The 18638-nt window shown below is 46.5% G+C and overlaps 2 protein-coding genes across 2 annotated transcripts in view; one reads left to right on the top strand and one right to left on the bottom strand.

Annotated features, from left to right (window-relative positions):
• The window catches only part of pdlim7 (PDZ and LIM domain 7), a 46980-nt gene extending 35389 nt beyond the window's left edge, over positions 1–11591 (bottom strand). The window contains exons 1-2 of the mRNA XM_035408308.1: positions 11443–11591; positions 3948–4046 (exon numbers count right to left, since the gene is read on the bottom strand). Of these exons, the coding sequence (XP_035264199.1) occupies positions 3948–4046; positions 11443–11472 (129 nt within the window). The 5' untranslated portion in view covers positions 11473–11591. The remainder of the gene's footprint in view (positions 1–3947; positions 4047–11442) is intronic.
• Positions 11592–16004: 4413 nt separating this feature from the next.
• higd2a (HIG1 hypoxia inducible domain family, member 2A) lies at positions 16005–18171 on the top strand. Its single transcript, XM_035409335.1, has 2 exons — positions 16005–16217; positions 17272–18171. The coding sequence occupies exons 1-2, from the start codon at positions 16034–16036 to the stop codon at positions 17436–17438; spliced, it is 351 nt and encodes a 116-aa protein (XP_035265226.1). The 5' UTR covers positions 16005–16033; the 3' UTR covers positions 17439–18171.
• The last annotated feature ends 467 nt before the right edge of the window (positions 18172–18638 follow it).

Here is an 18638-nt window from a genome sequence, read left to right as displayed (position 1 = left end):
CAGTCAGCCGGGGGTTTTTACGCCGCGCGGGAGGGCCAGTCAGCCGGGGGTTTATACGCCGTGCGGGAGGGCCAGTCAGCCGGGGGTTTATACGCCGCGCGGGAGGGCCAGTCAGCCGGGGGTTTTTACGCCGCGCGGGAGGGCCAGTCAGCCGGGGGTGTTTACGCCGCGCGGGAGGGCCAGTCAGCCGGGGTTTTTACGCCGCGCGGGAGTCCGTCACCGACGCGGTTCAGCTCTCTCCTCCGGAGCCCGACTCAGACTCAACACACCCGCCAGGTGAACCGGAGGAATGAAGGAAGTGCAAACTCTGCCATTTCCTGTAAAGCTCTCCCCAGTTCTGTCACTTCCGGTAAACCTCTCCCCAAACCTACTTTCTTTAAGTTCCCTCCAGTATGTTTCTATTTTCTCATATTATAAGAGTAATACAAATTCTGTTTTTGTAAATGCCTGCTCAAAACTGTCATTGTGTTTCCCTGGCCTAATTCTAATGGCCTATTCCCCAAGTATTTTAAATGAATAATCCTGTAAGTATTATTATATCATTATCAAGCATTCCTTTGGTATGACAGAGGACAACAGCTAGACGTGGCCCAAGTCAAAAGGCAAAGTCATGCGGACTGTAAACCACTTTCAAATCCACACTAAAGTGGAGACCATTCCATTCCATGCCACTTCAGGGACTTTATTTCCCATAATGCATTTCGGCAAGGGAAAAAAAAACATTTCCAGTTAGTGGAATGCAGGAGATAGACAGAAGAGTAAACAGACCCCCCCAAGAAAGAAAGAAAAAAAGACTGACTAACAGGACGGCGTAAAATGTCACAGCTGATCCAATTCAACAGCAGCAATGAAGCTGTAAGATTTCGGTCAGCACGTCATCTACTCCCCACACTCTTCAAACACCTAGACTCTCCACACCCCACTGCAGATGTAGATGTACTGCAACAAGCTGCACAGTGTAACAGACATTCTACGCAACGGACAGATGTCCAACTCACTGAAACTCAGTCCAAGCCATTGGCCAAGCAGACCGAAGTGCGATAACATCTGTGCCCAACACACCATCGTGGGCCGGGAGGAAAATTCTCAATACGAAAGGTAAGCTCAGGGAAGGATCAGGAGGGATAGCTCTCCAGTCTGAAGGCCTTTGAAGTCTGATGGCACTCCAAACTCCGCGGCTAAAGATCCTCTCCCCTCGCACGCGAGCGCTAGCCCTTCCAGAGCGAAGCGGTGCTCGTGAGGTCAACGAGTTCCCTTCTGCTGGCGGCTGTCCTGGGCCCCGGAGCCGCACTCCATCGGCCTCGTGTTTCAGTGGAAAGGGCCCGCCCTGGGGGGGGGGGGGGGGGGGGGGATTCTGCGCCGCTTGCTACGGGATTGATTTTAATCATTCGCCAAATCGATGGACATGCGCGACAGAGCGGGAGAAACCACAGACTCACTCACGAACCACGTTCCTCTTTCACGACCGTTTTTAGAGCGCACGGGGATTCTGGGGAGCCGCCCGTTTCCGCGAAATTCATCCGTGACTGAGAGACGTCACGGTTCCCACTGCCGGCTCGTTGTTCTTTTTTTTCCGTGACTGTTTGGGCTCGTTTGTGATTACAATGAAAATAAAAAGAACTCCCACTCTGTCGTGGCTCCAGCAGACGGGAGTGTGTAGTCACCTCTCTGACTTTAATGAGTCATGTTGAGACAGAGCAGGGGGGGCAAGAGGCAAGGCTCACGCTGAGGTGAAAGGGGGGGGAGGGGGGGGGAATACCGTCACCTCATCTCAACATTTTTCTCCTAAAAAGGAATAAAGCATGCTGTTTTTGGTTACTTAAAAAAAAAAAAGCCAAAGTTTTTTTTTTTCCCCTTTTTGTTAAAACGAAAAACTAAAAAGTAAAAAATAGGACTTGACAGAAATGGGCCGTGCGAGGACTTTTTGGTCGTACTCGAATTTTCGAGATTAATGATCCGGCAACTCTTATTTAGCAGAGACTTCAGAGATCGCTTTCAGCGACGCGCTGCGAGCCGGCCAATAAAAGCTTGAGCCGATAAGGCGGTGGGCTTTAAGCCAATAAAGCGCTGCCTGTGCTTCTCTCCCACAAAGCACAGTGACATCAGCCGCTCAGTACAACGTGTCCACGCTGATATTTTACATTCACTTACTTGCTCTACAAATGAATGCATTCAGAGCAACCTGCCGGCAAATTATGGCATGAAATACATGAAATTCATCTCACAGGAGACCATGACCAAGGGCACAGGACAGCCAGTCTCAGTGCTAAACTATATATGATAAACAGTAAGCATACAGCAGTAAGTGCTGGAACACATGCACACAGTCTGACTCTCCTTCAGTCTGATAATCCTCCATACAGTCTTACGCTCACAGTTTCTCTCTCTCACAGTTTGACACTCTTTCACAGTTTGATAGTCTTCCATACAGTCCCAACACTCTTTCACACACTTTTCTCAATACAATACTACACATTACAGTCCAGAAACATGACATCATTATGATTGCATATGACATCATGTACCCTACCAGTGAAAGAGACCCTATGGGAATAAGAGAGAGGTGAAGAGGCAGGAGATGGGTAATATCTGAGGTATGTGAGACCTCAGATATTACCCAGACTCTCCAGACTGGTGAGTAAGGGTATGACCGCAACATCAGGCTGTGCCGGGCTGAACTGGGCCGAACTGGGCCAAACCAGGCTGGGCCCGGCTGAACTGGGCTGAACTGGGTTGAACTGGGTCTGGGCCGCAGACAGACAGCCGCGGCTGTGCGCCGCGGAACCGCGCGGAGGTGGAAAAGAAGAGCGCGGGGAGGGGCTGGAAACCACCCCCACTTCCACAGGAGGACGCCTGTGAAGAGCATTCCGGAACACAACAAAGCATAGCCTCTCCTTTTGTGGAGAAGAGCAGCTCCTGCAGGGGTGGCACAGAGCCCGGCCACCCCGGGAACGCCAGCGCAGAGGTGGATTAAAGGCCGCGTGGATCTCGTTAAGCTCGTTACGCCCTCCTTCGCAGTTCCCACTCCTTTTGTTTCCAGTTTCTCTCGGTGGTTTGCGGAGCCCGCTGTTGAGCGCAGAGCATCACAGAGGAGCCGCGGCACAACCTTAAACAACCTCCCAACCGTGCTCGTCTCGACACCTCCTCCTCCGCCCACCCCCCTCCCTGTGGAAACCGTAGTCATGGAAACAGGCAAATCACAGCAGGGACGGTAACCCCCCCCACCCCCGACCCCCCCCTCGCGGCCCGTCTCGGCCCCGCTCCGCGGAAAAGGAACGAGGCCGCTGCCAGGGTGCCGTCCGACCGACCGGACTCCAGGTGCGCGGCACCGGGGGGACCGCCGAGGTCGCCACGGTTACCGTCGCCACGGCTGCCAAAACAGGATACGGCGGGGTCGGGGAAGGGGGGGCGGATGAGTGAGCAGCGATTTCTCTGCAGAGTCGTGACCTCTCCTTTTAGGGCGGCTGTTTAATTGGCGTGTGAAGTCCACACAGCGCTGTTTACACAGCCCAACACATACTTGGACCGGCTGCAGGGCTGCTCCTCACTTGCCTAAAATGGTCAGCTGATCAGAGAGAGAGACTCATTAGCGCCAGGTCTCCAGTGCCACTCAATGGCCTGAGAGTAAACCCAAACAAACCGGCACCCAGACTCTCTGACAGGTTCAGAGTGTAGCTAACGCGAGCTCCAGACGCCCCGTTTCAGGCATGAAGAGCTGCTGGCTAGGTGGACAAGGATCCCTCTTTTCTCTCTCTCTCTAACACACTCTCTCATACTCCATTCTCACATTCTCTCATTCGCTCTCCCATACCCACTCACTCATCACACCAGCATTTACATCAACGGGAGACTGGGGCAGGAGGTGGGGCGGGGTAGGGGGTAGGGCAGGGCAGGGCAGGGCAGGACAGGGGGCGGGGGATAGGTCGGGGCGGGGCGGGGGCTCTTACCCGGGACACGGTGAGGGGCATGCTGAAGTCCTTGCCTCCCTGCAGCCGGAAGCCCCAGGGCGCCGGCCCGTTCAGGGTGACGGAGTAAGTGCTCATTTTCTGATTGGACAGAAGAGGAGAGAAGGGGGCGGGGAAAACAAAAACAAATGGCACGTTACGATTACATTAGCATTTCATCCAGAGCTGAAATCCAGAGGGATTCACAAAATGAAGCACATAAATGCTCTCAGATTTACACAGATTCGCATGAGGACACGGAAGGGCTAGACTAGTGCACTCATGCAGCCAGTAAAAAGGCCAGCAAGAGCTAATGGAATCAGTGCGCCTGTACGGGCAGCATAACCACCCTTCCAAACGCATTTACACACTCAGTCAGAAAATTCAGACAGTAACACTGCAGGCATGGAAAGGTCACGTGGGGGGGGGGGGGGTGGGGAGCATTGAAGCAGTTTTTGAAACTTTGTGCCCCCCATTGTCCAGCTCACTCCTACTCCTTTGGGCATGGGGCCTTCCGTGAGCTCATTGGATATTTCGCCATTCCACACCTCCCCAAAATCCGGCGCTGACCAATCAGGACCCCCCTGAGAGCCGAGCCACAGAGCGTGCGATTGGCCGACACGGCACCGCACCGGTCAGCCTCAAACCCCGCCCCTGCTGGAGCCGGGCGCGCGGTTAGCCTGCATTCCGCCACCCCGCCGTGACGGCCTCTGGCCTGCTCGGAGGTCTTCCCGGTGGCGGGATTCTCTGGGCGAATAGAGCGGCTGGCTCGGCGGGTGAACCGTAATTACCGGCAGCGCTGCCGTTCCGCACCGCGCAGACAGACGAGGGGCCACTCTAACGGCCCCTGCAATTACGCGGGCCGCTCTCATTTAACCCCATTAGCCCTAGCCCAGCTCCAATTTGGAACGCTCAACTGAGTGTGTGTGTGTGTGTGTGTGTGCACGTGTTCACGCTTAAAGCCCCAATTTCCTCTTTCAGGATGCAGGCAAACACACACTCTCCTCTGAAAACGTGTGAGGTCAAGCCATGGCTTCTTCCCTCTGCAGTCCAGCAGTTAAGCTCACAGTAGGACATGGGAGGAGGACACTTCCTCTGCGGCCTGTGCAGGGAGACCCCATCGGACACCACGTACACCAACCCGGACCAATCCACGCACTAGAACAGCGGCTTGAGCCAATCAGCAGCTCCCACGGGGATATTCAAAGCAGCCTAAATCGACAGAAACCATTTCTAACCAATGAAAAAGCCAGCCTGCGTCCACATTTATTGCGACAGCTGCCGAGCGAGTGGGCTGAAAGCGCATTTAGAGCGCTGCGCCCCAAGGCCCGGCCTGACCACGGCGGCTTTCTTCCCCGCTGGAGAAGGCACACAAGAGCAGACAGGTTCCCAGGAAAGGCTCACACCGCCCTCCCACGCCGACTGCGAACGGTTCCGAAAACCCACACACGGGTCACTGCGGACGGAATCGCCCAATCAGAGAGCAACTGCACCGATATCACCCAATCAGACCTCCGTGTCTGACTCATTACACCGGCGAATGCCAAGGGAAAAGCACAAAGGCATTTGAAAGTTTCACACTTCTAAAAAAGCAAAACAAAGTAAAGCTCAATCTTATGGATTCCCATTTAACTGAACAATGGTGCACACACAATGAACTACATTTCAAGTCCATTTGGCATTTTTCATGTCATGCCACACAAACACACACACACAGATATATATATATACACACACACACACTTGTGCACACACACCATCTAAAATAGATGACCTTTTACATCCATTTGCACATATACATGCACACACATGCACAGATTTACATTACATACACCATATAGATGTGTGCTCACACTTAAGACACACAGACACAGGTTCACACGTTAATTACACACTATATTTCAGATTTCCCTCGACGCAAGTGCATACTAAAGCAGCACTGAGGACGGTGCTTTTGAGAAGCGCCCGAGATGACAGCCCGAGCTCATGAATCACAGCCCTCGCCCGCTCCGACGGCGCTGCCCGCTATCAGTGACACCTACCTCCCTCTCTCTCTCTCACCCAGCGATGTGCTGTAACCCAAGCCCTGAGCACTCTGAGCCTGCCTGCCTGCCTGCCGCTCCCTCTCTGCCTCTCTCTCTCTCTCTCCCCCCCTCCCCGTGAGCGCTCGCCCTCTCTGCGCTCTCCTCAGAGGCCAAATAAGGAATGTAAGACTACACCAAACTATTTCAGCCCCGGCACCCCCCAGTGAGTCACAGCCCAGCAGGAGAGGGAGAGAGAGCGACGGAGGGAGAGAGAGAGAGAGAGAATATGAGAGAGAGAATACAAGGGGAAGGATAGGGCAACAGAGAGACAAGTAGGAAAGAGGTTGAAAGAGAGACAAGGATGGTACAGGAAAGGGGGGAAGATAGAGACTGAGGAAAGGAGAAGGGTGGAGGGGAAAAAAAGAGAGGTCTGGGGAAAGGAGGAGGGTGGAGGGGAAAGAGACAGGTCTGAGAAACAGAGGAAGGTGGAGGGGAAAGAGAGGTCTGAGGAACAGAGGAGGGTGGAGGGGGAAGAGAGAGGTCAGGGGAAAGGAGGAGTGTGGTGGGGAAGGAAAGTGTAGGAAGGCTGCTATGGTGATTCTCTGGCTGGGAGAGAACAGGGGTGGAGCTGCAGGAAGACAAGTGAACATTCTTTTCAGACAGAATCACATGCGCCTCAGCATAATATAGCAAACCCGCCAATTATGGGATGCAACATACCAAGGGCCTTAAAGAGACCCAGGCCTTCCATTTCCTCTCTTTCCAACCTCAATTGCAGTCTTTTTCGGTAATAACTTATTGACGCATTAGGCTCCAAACTGCCCTGTGGTCTGCATTCAAAGCCCCTGACGCTGCTCACCACAACCCTGACCCTGGTCACCTGACTGACCCGCTGGTCACATGACTGACCCGCTGACATCGCCAAGGCCCAAACGGGCCTCTTACTTCTTTAGCCTCCAGAAATAAAAACCTGAACGTGACCTCGGGGCCTGACCGGGCCAGAGGCCGGTCTTCGGGGCGATAGAAGTCAGCGCAGCTGACACCCGCAGTTAATCGAGCGTAAAAGGTGAGGTCATGAGACAGCCAGACTACAGAACACAGAACATAAAAAAACACTAAACACAGCCTCCCTTAACACACTACGGCTGCCCTCACACTGCAACGACCACTGGCAGCCTCGCGAAATAACTGATCGTTAGCGAGCGCCCCGTCACAGCTGGCAGAAGCTTTCTGAGAGAGAAAACGAGAGCCACTGTTTCTGAACGTTTCCGCCGACAAGCTTAAACGCTGGGGCCACAGGCTCGGCCCATGAGCTCCTGGCACTCCACAGTCACACGCTCCTCCCGACCTTGTTTTGAAAGGAATCTCTTCGCTCTGGGACAATAAAAGTATTCCAGCCTAAGCCAATGGAAGAGCTAAAGGAGCCGAGGTCTTCGGAAGCTACCGGAAGGCTGAAGCCCCTCTGAGGAACCCAGGCGGGCGATGTGGGCGGCGGGTTCGGTCCGTGAGCCGGGGGGGGGCGGGGGGCGGGGTGCGCCGAGCAGAGCGCGGACCTGGACTTCCTGCGGGGACGTGCGCCGATGAAAAGCAGGAAACGGGCGCTCCGCGGCGCGAGGGCGTGAGGAGTGTGAAAAGAGCGGCGTCCGTCAGGCCCTCCGCCCAGCGCACCGCGTTTTAAAGCGCTATACGCCTTGTTTATTAATGACAATATCAGGTACGCAGTACGAAAAAATCTGATACTCATAAATACTGCACCGCAACAGCGGAAAAGAGCTGCTAAATCCTGACAAGAAGTCGGGAACGTGAGAGTTGGGGTCTGTGTTGCTTGCAGCTGGATGCAACTGGACTGCTGAGTCAGGGAATTTATAAATAAATTATTAATAATAAGCTTATGTATTTTTTAAATAATAATAGAACATTTAATCATGAAACTAACTGGAGCACCTCACACTCTTGTCCCTTTGAACTGCCACAGCAGCAGCGTGGCCTAAGGCTGCAGACAGCTGAAGACTGAGGGGTTGTAATGTGGTAAAAACAGGGAACCTGCGCAGTGGTGAACCGCAGATAACCTCGGCGAGTAGCTCCTCACAGTTACGCAGAGAGCGCAGACATTATGGAGCTCCAGAGGCACGGTGCTGCTTTTTAAGAGGCTCGTTCTGAAGGAGGTGGTGTGGAAGGCGGAGGATTCTGTCTGGACAGTCAACCTCAGGCCAGGGCCGGCCCGTGGAGCCGGACGGCCGGATGCTCCTGTCCCGGGTGCGTGCCTAAACAAGCAAACACCCCCCCGCTGTTCCAGCCCTCCCTCGTGCGCGTAGCGGAGGACGCGAGGAATTCAACCGGCTCGGCTCTTTCGCCCCGCCCTCCGAAGATCAACCCGGCCTTTCAATTTCACACAATCCTGGAGCGGTCCCACGCATTCCATTCATCTCACTGACCGACCGGGCATCCAGCAGCTCAGAGGACACACAGCTCACCACTAGGGGGCGCCCAGCTGAACAGCAGCGATGCATAGTTCAACGCTACAGACGCACAGCTCAACACTACAGATTCACAGCTCAACACTGCAGATTAACAGGTCAACACAACAGGGGCTTATTTCTTATCCTTTAATGTTTACCTGTGAAAAGCGAAGCCAGTTTCACTCAAAGCTAAAGCTGAAACCATCTTAGGTAAGCGTCAGTTCCACCCACAGCCACTTATTACAAAGCTGCTCCTCTGGATTCCTAGCTCAAACCTGCAATTCACCATTCATATGCTTCAACGTGGTTCAAGATGAGAGAAAATGGAGACACTTCCATTGAGTGAAATTCACAATCGGCTTCCCTCCGCATTAAAAGGCGCGGTTTCTCCACCTCTACCTGACCCATCTTTCCATTTTTTATTTCTCCTTTACAAAGCGAGGCACAGATCTAAAGTGCGACCGTGTCAGCCACTGCACCCAGTAGTAATACGCACTTAAAAAATAATGTAGCTGAATTTAATTAAATGCAGCATTTTGCCTTTTCCCACAAATCCCTTTCTCGGAGCTGTCATAAGACATACACTGGAAACTAATGATGTCAGCAGCATTTCCGTGGGGCCCGAACCACACACAGGTGATCTCATTATCTGAAGGTCACACTCGTCCAAATTCAATTTCATACATGCGAGTGGGCCGGTATAGCCGCATAGCCTACTTAGACACCCGATTCAGCCCCTCAGCAGAAAAGCGCAGGGCTCCGTTTATTATTCCAGACTGGAGAAAGTTCAAATGTGCATCGCTCAAATCGAGGACGCCTGACGTTCTCAACAGGAAGAAGAAAAAATAGGCTTAAACTTAAACTTTCACATTTCAGTGACAGCTTTCCGCAACGTCCCACGTTCAGGCTACAGCAGTTCCCTGCGTGCTTATGCCTGATCGGGGCTCCCGTCTAGAAAGCGGACAGCTCAGCAATTTCAGCTCTGTTCACAATTACATAAATATACTTGTAGAACACACGCAGAGCCGGGATGTATGCGAGTCTTGGCACGTTTGCAGCCTGCAGCCAAATGCAAGCCGTTCTACGCACGCGCACGTAGTGCTGCACAAACAGGACAACTTCTACCCTGGAATAACACGCCTACCTTGGTAACATACACTGATAGAAAATGGCCTCCTCAAATAAAGAACTTTGATGAGCAGCGAGTAACCACCAGTGGAAACGACAGCTCGGCAGAGCTTCCTGTGATTCTGATTAATTGGCGAAGGAAAAGACTGGCATTCAGAGGTGTAAGACGAGCCCAACGTCCATGACTGCGAAGGTGTCATCCGTGTTGGACTCCTCATCCTGCCAATATTACATTTTATTCTCCTCCTCCTTAAAATGCAGCTGTGCGGTTCTCCTCGTCTTTGCTGACATTTTCAGGGCTCTCAGGATAAATCCTTTCATGAGTGACATTTCAGGGAACAGGCAATTGCAGAAAAGTTTCCAAAACTTTCAACAGAAAGAGAGTTTTCCCCAAATAACCAGCTTGGTTGCATTACCATCCAATTAAATTTCTTGCCATTAAGCTACTTATCTCTTACACATCAGTAGAAATGTAAAAAGGCGGCGCTTCCATTAATCATCACTGTACTTTGTGCCATAACCAATTATAACATCTTGGCCTAGATCTGCCAGAAAAGAATTAAATAAATAAAAATATGAAAATAGTATTCTTTCAAAATCAGACCATAGCCCACAGGCATTTGTAACTGAACCTGATTTCCAGAGCAAGAACACCAATTAGCTTAAATTTAAATCTCTCCATACTGTAGAGATTTACTATACTGTAACAATTAAACTAATTACAACCTGTTAAAGAAAACACAAATCGTACAAAAGAGCATGCAAATTAGGAATGCTTTCATGAACTCTTGAAACTGTAAAAGATTTCCGATTTTCAGATTCTTACAAAAAGCCACATCGATAATACCATCAATAAAAGCTGCTAATTTCCCTTATCACTTGATTACGCCATTCACTGTTCAACAATCCAAAAATGACCCATTCTGAAAAGCCAATGCAGTCACAGAAGTAGTGGAAAGAAAAGCTCCTTAAAGCTTTTTGAAACTGCATTCATCTAGATTGTGACAGGTGGCTCTGTAATGTGGCCATCCGCACAATAATGGCAATAACTTTGCTGAATCAAACTCAAGGAAGAAAGCAGCGATTGTCTGAAGTAGGGAGAGAGTGCGATGACATAATAGAAGAATTAACTCGCACCATTTTACGTGGAGTGACTTCCAGTGTCGGTGTAGACTGTAACCTGGCTCGGTACACCTACACAGACTACTGTAGACAGGTAAATTCAACTGAAGTGATACACACAAAGACTTCCTTAGCTGCAAAAACACAATATATAGAATTATAGAATTAGGACAGCTTATAGAATTAGGACAGTCTGTGTTACGGCCTTTTTTTTTTTTTTTTTTTTTTAAATCAAACTCCACATGAACTGCCTTATCAAGGTCGCCAGGTAGCCAAACCTACTAAACACCAACTCTAGGGAGTTATTTCTATCCAAAAATACTTTCATTACCCAAGCACAGTGTGGTTGAGTAGTTAAATAAGCGCGAGCATAGCATGGCAAATGCGCAACTTAAAAACTTCCAAGTTACTGTCTCAAGACAATACCTCAAGTCATGGCAGTGTGGAATGTGCAAACTTGGCGATCTGATAACTTACTCAATCTTTGCACAACGGTAAGACTAATTGTTTTATACAATATTTCGGGGGGAAAAATATAAAATAAAGCAAAACATTATCACAAGGAAAACGTTTCCCTGATATAACCAATTTCTCAATGATATCGTTATATATGAATAACGTAAGCCTATACAATGGACCTTCTTTAGCTGCCTGAGTTCTGAAGCTAGGCTAGTTAGCTAACTAGCTAGCAAGCTTACTGTTTTAAAACTACATGAAACTATTGACTCGCGGTGGTTGTAAGGCCATTTATTCTTTTCAAATTACCTCCTGTCCTTCCTTCTGCTCGGTAGACATCGTGGCGAGTTTTTTCCTTCAAAAAATAAAAAATGAAAGAGTCTGCTCACTATGAATTAAGTTTTCCTTGCGCGTCTATCCAACTGTATCACAGAGCAGCCGTGAACTCGCCCTCTTTTTTTTCGTTTTATTAGGGTTCCATATTGACGTCACCGTGTCACGTGGGACATCCACACCGGGCGACAAACTGCGAGGCGCAGCATTCTTCTATTGCCTGCAGCGGAGACCTTAAATTTAGAAATAATAACCATGCAGCCCAAAACAATCCGGGGGATGGTCTATTATACCTTCTGGGGTACGTAGGGTTTTGTTGGTTACTTTCTCTGTTCTAATGGAAATTTAGTTTTAAGAGGTGTCTGCTGTGTCTGGGAAAATGAAATCCCATTAATTTTACTACTCACTTAATTTGCATTTGTGGTCGTTTAAGCATTTTGGCTCCAATCTGGGGTCATACTGACACATAACATTCAGTAAGAGCAAGGGAACTTATATTTATGGCACGCGTTATATGATTTATTTTCACTGAAAAACATACAAGCATAAATATTCATCAGGTCCTGTGCAATATTTTGTGTGTAGTTTAGCCAGTGGCTAATTTTCATTGGTAGTCCCATAGCACCCTGGAATCAAATGTCATGCAAAACACAGCTCATAAGACCTGTTATGAAATAGCAAGATTTATGACATAAAATGAACTCATACCAAAATCAACTCATAAAAGTAACTCATAAAAATCATACAAACACACAGAATTTCCTTTTAAAAAACCTATACACGCATTACACCTGCATATAAATAACAAAGATCAGTTGTTAAATTACAGCCTGTCTTGGTTTGCTATGTAACAACTACTCCTATCATCCTCTTCAGATATACCAACTCCCACACATCTTCTTAGTTCAGTTTATTCTTCACCGCAGCTGAGGGCCCGACAGTTGAATATGCAGGCTAATATATAAAGGTCAAGGCCATTATTCTTCACACATACATTATCCCAGCCCAGGACCCCTTTATTCCCTATGGCCGACTGGATGACTCATTCAAACCATGACGATCAAAGATGTTCGCGAGCGGACAAGGCTGAGCGTGACAAAATCGTGGAATTGATAGATCTGTGGGGGGGGGGGGGCGGGGTGTTAGGCAGCGATCACACGGACTGAGTGTGATAAAACGGTCCTCATGACCAATTTCCGGCAGCAGTTTCTGTGTCATAGTCTGGATTGCTGTGGGATTGATTGTGCGAGCAGCAGCCAGCAATCAAGAGGAGATATTACTGATACAAGAGCCATTCCAGGATGCTGCGGCTGATCTAAAAGGCTTTTCAGACCAAGTGGATCCAGATAATGAAACCTGAGTGAATGGTCAATCTGCGCTATCAGAAAGGCTGTAGTGTTTTAGAACACATGCCAAATGGTAGCCCATAGATTATGGTATGGCGAGGGACACACAAATCTCTCATCAGCCGTCAATTGTAGACATTTCATCAAATGTAAATTGCCTCTGTTCATCAGAGCTTATTCTATCATTCTACCCTTGCGCTGCAATTGTCCAGTTAGTCCAATTTGTTTTATATGGCAGAAGTTTCGTGAGGCATGTGCTCCTCCTGCTCATCTAGAGGAGTGTGCTTCTTTGACTGGAGGACACATTGCGGCTAATGCAGGTTTAAGAAGAATGTGAGAAAACCAGTGAACGTCATCAGCATCAATCACTGTCTAGCTGTTATGAAGTGAATGTTGATTTATCTCCAGGCATATGCATGTGGATGGCATACCTTGGGTCATAGATGTATTTGAAGTAATGTCATTCTTACAGATGCTGGTAAATTTGTATATTTTAAAAGCACTCCCACAGATCCCTGAGCATTAAAAATGTTATTAACCGAAATATGTAATCATATGAAAGACAAATTTTGTTTTGAATATTGGTAAAATTGTATGCTTTTTCATTATCTGCAATCTGCAGATTTTTTTCAAGGTGATTAAGCATTTCAATAATTCTCTCAAATAATGGCTATGCCATTTTAGATTTAGTCCATTTACAGTGCACACCATAGCACCAGTCCTGTAGGACTCTAATAATGGTTAGTCACCCTTAATTGTTTTTCTTTTCAGACAAACGTCTGCAGCTTTTTTACTGAAGGCTTTGTGATTTGAAGTGACGGGAACATCTTTGGAAAAACCGGTTGCTGCATGAAGCTACATTTGCATGCCAGAGCCTGTGTTTAACAATTGGGACTCCTGGGCCTTAGGAGGTGTCAGTTTGGATAAGACATTTGGCCAAAGTCCTCACTCATGGTTGGTCAGAGATGCCACAGTATTTAATGTAAAATAGTAGCAATGAATGAGATCCTTGAATAATAAAAGCGCCATTTGAGCATAAGTAAGTATAATAATGAGACTCTTAAAACATAACAGATTTTCTCTTATATAACATCTGAAAGTTAGTATAATTAATCGATGATATGATTTTCAAGCTAGGCTCCCACCAATACTGCACCTAATATTTAAAGCATTAGACTCCAGCTCATAGACATAATGTACCCTTGTGCATGAAAGAAATTAGGAAGCTAAGAATACATAATGCAGAGAACTGTTCATGAGCCCTCTTAGGCTCATTATTTACCGACAGTTTAGAGAGTATCCAGCACTACATCAGGCCTAGACCTGAACACTCTAATGGTCTGCCTCTACTAAATAAAGAAGCCATGCTACACATCGACAATGCTCCAGATATCAGCCTGATATCATTTACATTAGTGTAATCCTCATTTAATATCTAATTCATTTCCATTTACATCGTCTGATTGTGCTGACAGAACTCAACGTGTAGCTCAGTTTGCCAATCCCATTAATGAATTAAAAAACTTATATAACACCCCTCCCAGCCCATTATAATTTAGCGAGGCACCAATATACATATTCGTCTGCTAATTATTTTCTACTGTTTCTGTTGTGTGTACGTTCCATTTAACAGCCCAGGACCACACCAGGCCCAAGAACTTGCTTACACAATGGGGAGACACAATGGGGAGACCACACTGTGGAAAGATGTCCCCGAACACTGTCCTTTCTAATGATGCCATTAGCACAGGAAGCCTTGCCCTCTTCCTTTTTTAAATAACTACCAATTTTTTCAATCAGGTCCTTTCATTAAAAGTTAGCATGAAAGGTTCTTGGACCTATTTACTACACGTAATACTGGTTTGCGTCGAAGAAATTCATTTCAAAGTGGTTTGCCTCATCTGCCAAGGCATCCCACAGAAATTGCTCATGCCAGTTGCCCATATAAGGATATTGTAGATCCCAACAGCTGGGAAGTTTGTTGTTTGTTAGCAGTAGGAAAGTATTGCTATGTCTCCGGATTATCCAAGACCTTTCATCTAGACCTACATTAAATAATGGCCTTTAAACAGAAGAAACATAAGGCGCCAGCATCAATGTCACACCTCTTGGCGTGACAGAGAAGTGGCTGTCTGCTTCGTGGAGTACTTGTAAAATAAGCCGCTCTAAAGCGTCGTTAGGTCCAGTCGATTTTGCTACAGCCGTGTGCTTTTGTGTCCATCTGCTGGCCAACGTTAGTACTGCAACAGGGAGCATGCAACAAGAATGGATTCATAGGCTGAAGGTTCGAACCAGGAATCAACGTGTAGATGCCACAGCTACCCAGTCCGTCGTTCAAAATCCCTTGGTGCAGTTATCGCCTATTAACGTAAATATGCACAAAATTCCTTATTTTTAATTTTTATTAACTATATTACTATATTCATGCATCCGTTTTTGCTACAATAGGCCTATATGTAATTTGAGTTGTGCCCGATGTGTTAACTTTATGTTCAAATTGAATACGCTTATTTTGTATTTTAAGTGTAAATATTTTCAACTGATTATGTATAATGTGTTCAACATTGGCATGCACTGTAGGCAAAATCTGTACAAAATAAATAACTGGAAAAAGAATATTGTTAATTTAAGCCCACACTGTGACTACAGTCCACAGTATAGTTTAGTGTAAAATGCTTGTTGTTATGTTAGACTTTTTCTCATGAGTTAATTCATTAATTTATTTTATTTTATTTTATTTTTTCTGTAGGTGGAACGCCCACTTCTATCGTCGTTATGTACGCCTACAACAAATTTTGCAAAGCAGTCTTCAAATATCGCTCGTACACACATCACCTATGATTTTAGAAATATGAATTTAGATTTTTAAAATCTATATAACGTCGTAAAATCAAGGTTAAAACATCCGAGCAAACTCAGACTAGTAAGGGGGCGTGATAACGTGCGACTGGAAGCTGATTCTGCTAGCTAGTATGTATCGTAATATATTTTGTGTTGAATGATCCAGGATCAGCTTTACCAAAAATGTTACTATCCCAGTTTACTTGTTTGAAATATATAAAACTGATTCTGAATCAGTTGAAACGGTCCGCCTTTGTGCAGCGGAAAACGCGTCGTTCTTGACAAAAAAAACCCCGCCTACTAGGCGAACGTGGCCAATAAATGTGCTTTATTTGTTGTACGTGTTTATAGTTTAACTTCCTGTCAGGACATCTTCGAACATGGCAGCCATTACAACCCCAGTAGCGGCGGAGCAGAGCACAGCACAGAAATCGGACACGGTCGTTTTTGACATAACAAAACCCCCTGTCATTGAAGGATTTACCCCTCTGCCGCGGGCCAAGGAAGAAGGATTCAAAGACAAGTTTATTAGAAAGACTAAAGAGAATCCCTTTGTGCCGATAGGTGAGTTGCATAAGGTGTATCCAACGCAGTTACACAAGCATGAGAACTGAATAACTGGCTTGTTCGACTGCTTTAGTGCTACAAAGAACAGACTATTATTGTGACTGTTGTTATTCTTCCCCGTCCCACCATACAGACAAGTAGTCCAGCTGTTTTAAAATGATAGCTATGTAGTTGAATGAGTTGTTAGGCAGGCTGAAGAGTATATTGCATGTGGCTAACATATCTCATGGGAAAAGTTTCTGTTCAGAGTATTAAACATATTCGTGTTCTGTTCAGAGTAGTAAACCTAACCATGTGTGTTAGCTTATCGCGCTAAAATTTCACATATTTCTTTCTAAGACTTTGGCATGGATAGCACCATATGCAGATTATATTTAACTTTTGGGGAGACACTGCTGTTCCCATCTAGTCTTGCGTAGTCAAACGTCTGGTGTGCAATTCATTCATAGGGTGCCATGTCTGATCCCCCCCTACCCCAAATGTATGCGTAAGAATAAAGTAAATATTAACAACCCCTTCCCCCAAGATGCTTTTTAAAATGACAAAATGGAAACATATGCATTGTGCAGTCATGGGCAGTGCATCATAATTTATATCAAAAACAAAAATTTCTGAGCTGGTTAGACTAGTTAACTGTCATAAGTATGCTCTTGTATTGTTTCGGATGCCTGCTTTGCACATGCGTGTGCACGCTCCCAGCTATATGGTGGCAAAGGTACAGGTCTCGTGACCAGAAGGTCGCTGGTTTGAATCCTGGGGTCACTAATAACTTTGTATCTTCATGAAACTCCCTCAAACAGAAGTGCGTCAGGATAATGTATCTTTAAAGTTATAAACCGTATAAAAGGGTATTGCATAATTGAGCTCTGCTGATCATCCAGGATAAAGACATAGGTAATGCCAAGCAAATGCATGATACTGAAAATGAAACTATTTTATATCTGAAGTGTTTCACTACACTACAGTAGTCATTTGCAGTTATTACCTGCTTCCCAGGTTTTTGATGTGCGATGCACTTGTTCTCTCTCTTTCTCTCCCACATTCCATCCAGGTTGCCTGGGAACGGCCGGGGCGCTAACTTACGGTCTCATTGCCTTTAAGCATGGGAAGACCCGACAGTCACAGCTGCTGATGCGAGCGCGTATCTTCGCACAGGGGTTCACCGTGGCAGCTATCGTGGTGGGCGTGGTAGCAACAGCTATGAAGCCGAAGCAGTGAGGCTAATTTTGCCGTCATCGCCAATTATTATCCGCCGATCCTCCTATTGCAAAGCAATGGGAAGCAACTCTAAGCTGTGTGATTAAACCTTTCTTAAGGAACTGGTTATTATTTTATAGCCAGATGATTGCCCACTTCTTTTGCATACTGTATATATTGCCGTATGTAATCTAAATGCACAGTAACAGTATCAATTAAAAAGAAAATGCTACAGGTGACATTCAGCTCTAGAAAGTGTCATGATTGTATCTAGACTTTCTTCTCATTTAATTTGTGGAAAATGCTCATTGATGTGAAAAGGGAAGATGTGTACATTCGCAGAGCAATACTGCAAATTATTAAAAGGGTGCCAACTGTATTTTTATGCTTGTAGTAGGCGTGGGTCAAATTTGAAATGCTTTGACCCTTTAGATGATTGTTAAATTTGAAAACAGTCCTGCAGATACCTGAATAATTTTCAGTCAAGCATGTGACTAGGTTGGTCAAGCAAGTGCACACACAAGTAAATTTTGGTGAAGCAGATTTTTTTTTAGAATTATCTGTAATGTGCAGGAATGTTACTGGTGTTGAATGTATTTAAAAGATTTTTTTTTTTTTTTTAACCCAGGTCTGATATTTAAACACCCTCATTATAAATGGGTCAGTTAACATGCAATTCAATACCTGGACAATCTGTTGTGTTGGTGTCTTCTCACAGAATCAAATAAAGATAAGCCTCACTGCACAATCTGAACCCCCTAGGTTCCTCTCCTCCACACCTATCGCTGTCTGCACATATTTGCTTTGCTGTTAATTACCCACAATTTGCAAACGGTATCTCCTTTTTAATCACTGTATTGACAGAGTACAGAAAGGCTGCCTGCCTAACATCTACACACTTGCAGGATTCACAATTGTAAACCAGTGCAGTAATGAGTTGCACTTTTTGTGCAGTTTTAGTTTTGTTCTCACTGATGAATGTTCACACTTTACACCAGAGTTCCCCAGCCCCATACATGACTAGGGGGTGTGAACCTGTAACTAGGGCTAATTGTTTTCCGTTGTCCATAGTAGCCAATTACGTACTTGTGCAAAATGTCCGTTTTATTTTAAGTGGTGTGTCTAGAGATTTTGTCTTCAGTATGATCTAACTGATAAGGATTTAACTGGAAGGAAAGCTCAAGGTATTACCCGCTAATCGTAATTCCTGCAGAGCGATTC

The sequence above is a fragment of the Anguilla anguilla genome, chromosome 3, assembly GCF_013347855.1.
Source record: "Anguilla anguilla isolate fAngAng1 chromosome 3, fAngAng1.pri, whole genome shotgun sequence".
Lineage (NCBI taxonomy): Eukaryota > Metazoa > Chordata > Actinopteri > Anguilliformes > Anguillidae > Anguilla > Anguilla anguilla.
Note: the sequence above shows the minus strand (reverse complement) of the source record. Positions and strands in the feature narration are given on the sequence as shown.

Excerpts from the sequence above, each read along its gene's own strand:
- higd2a (XM_035409335.1), top strand. The coding sequence starts at position 16,034 with ATGGCAGCCATTACAACCCCAGTAGCGGCGGAGCAGAGCACAGCACAG. Across the intron at positions 16,218-17,271 it reads GAATCCCTTTGTGCCGATAG|GTTGCCTGGGAACGGCCGGG; the intron begins GTGAGTTGCATA and ends CATTCCATCCAG.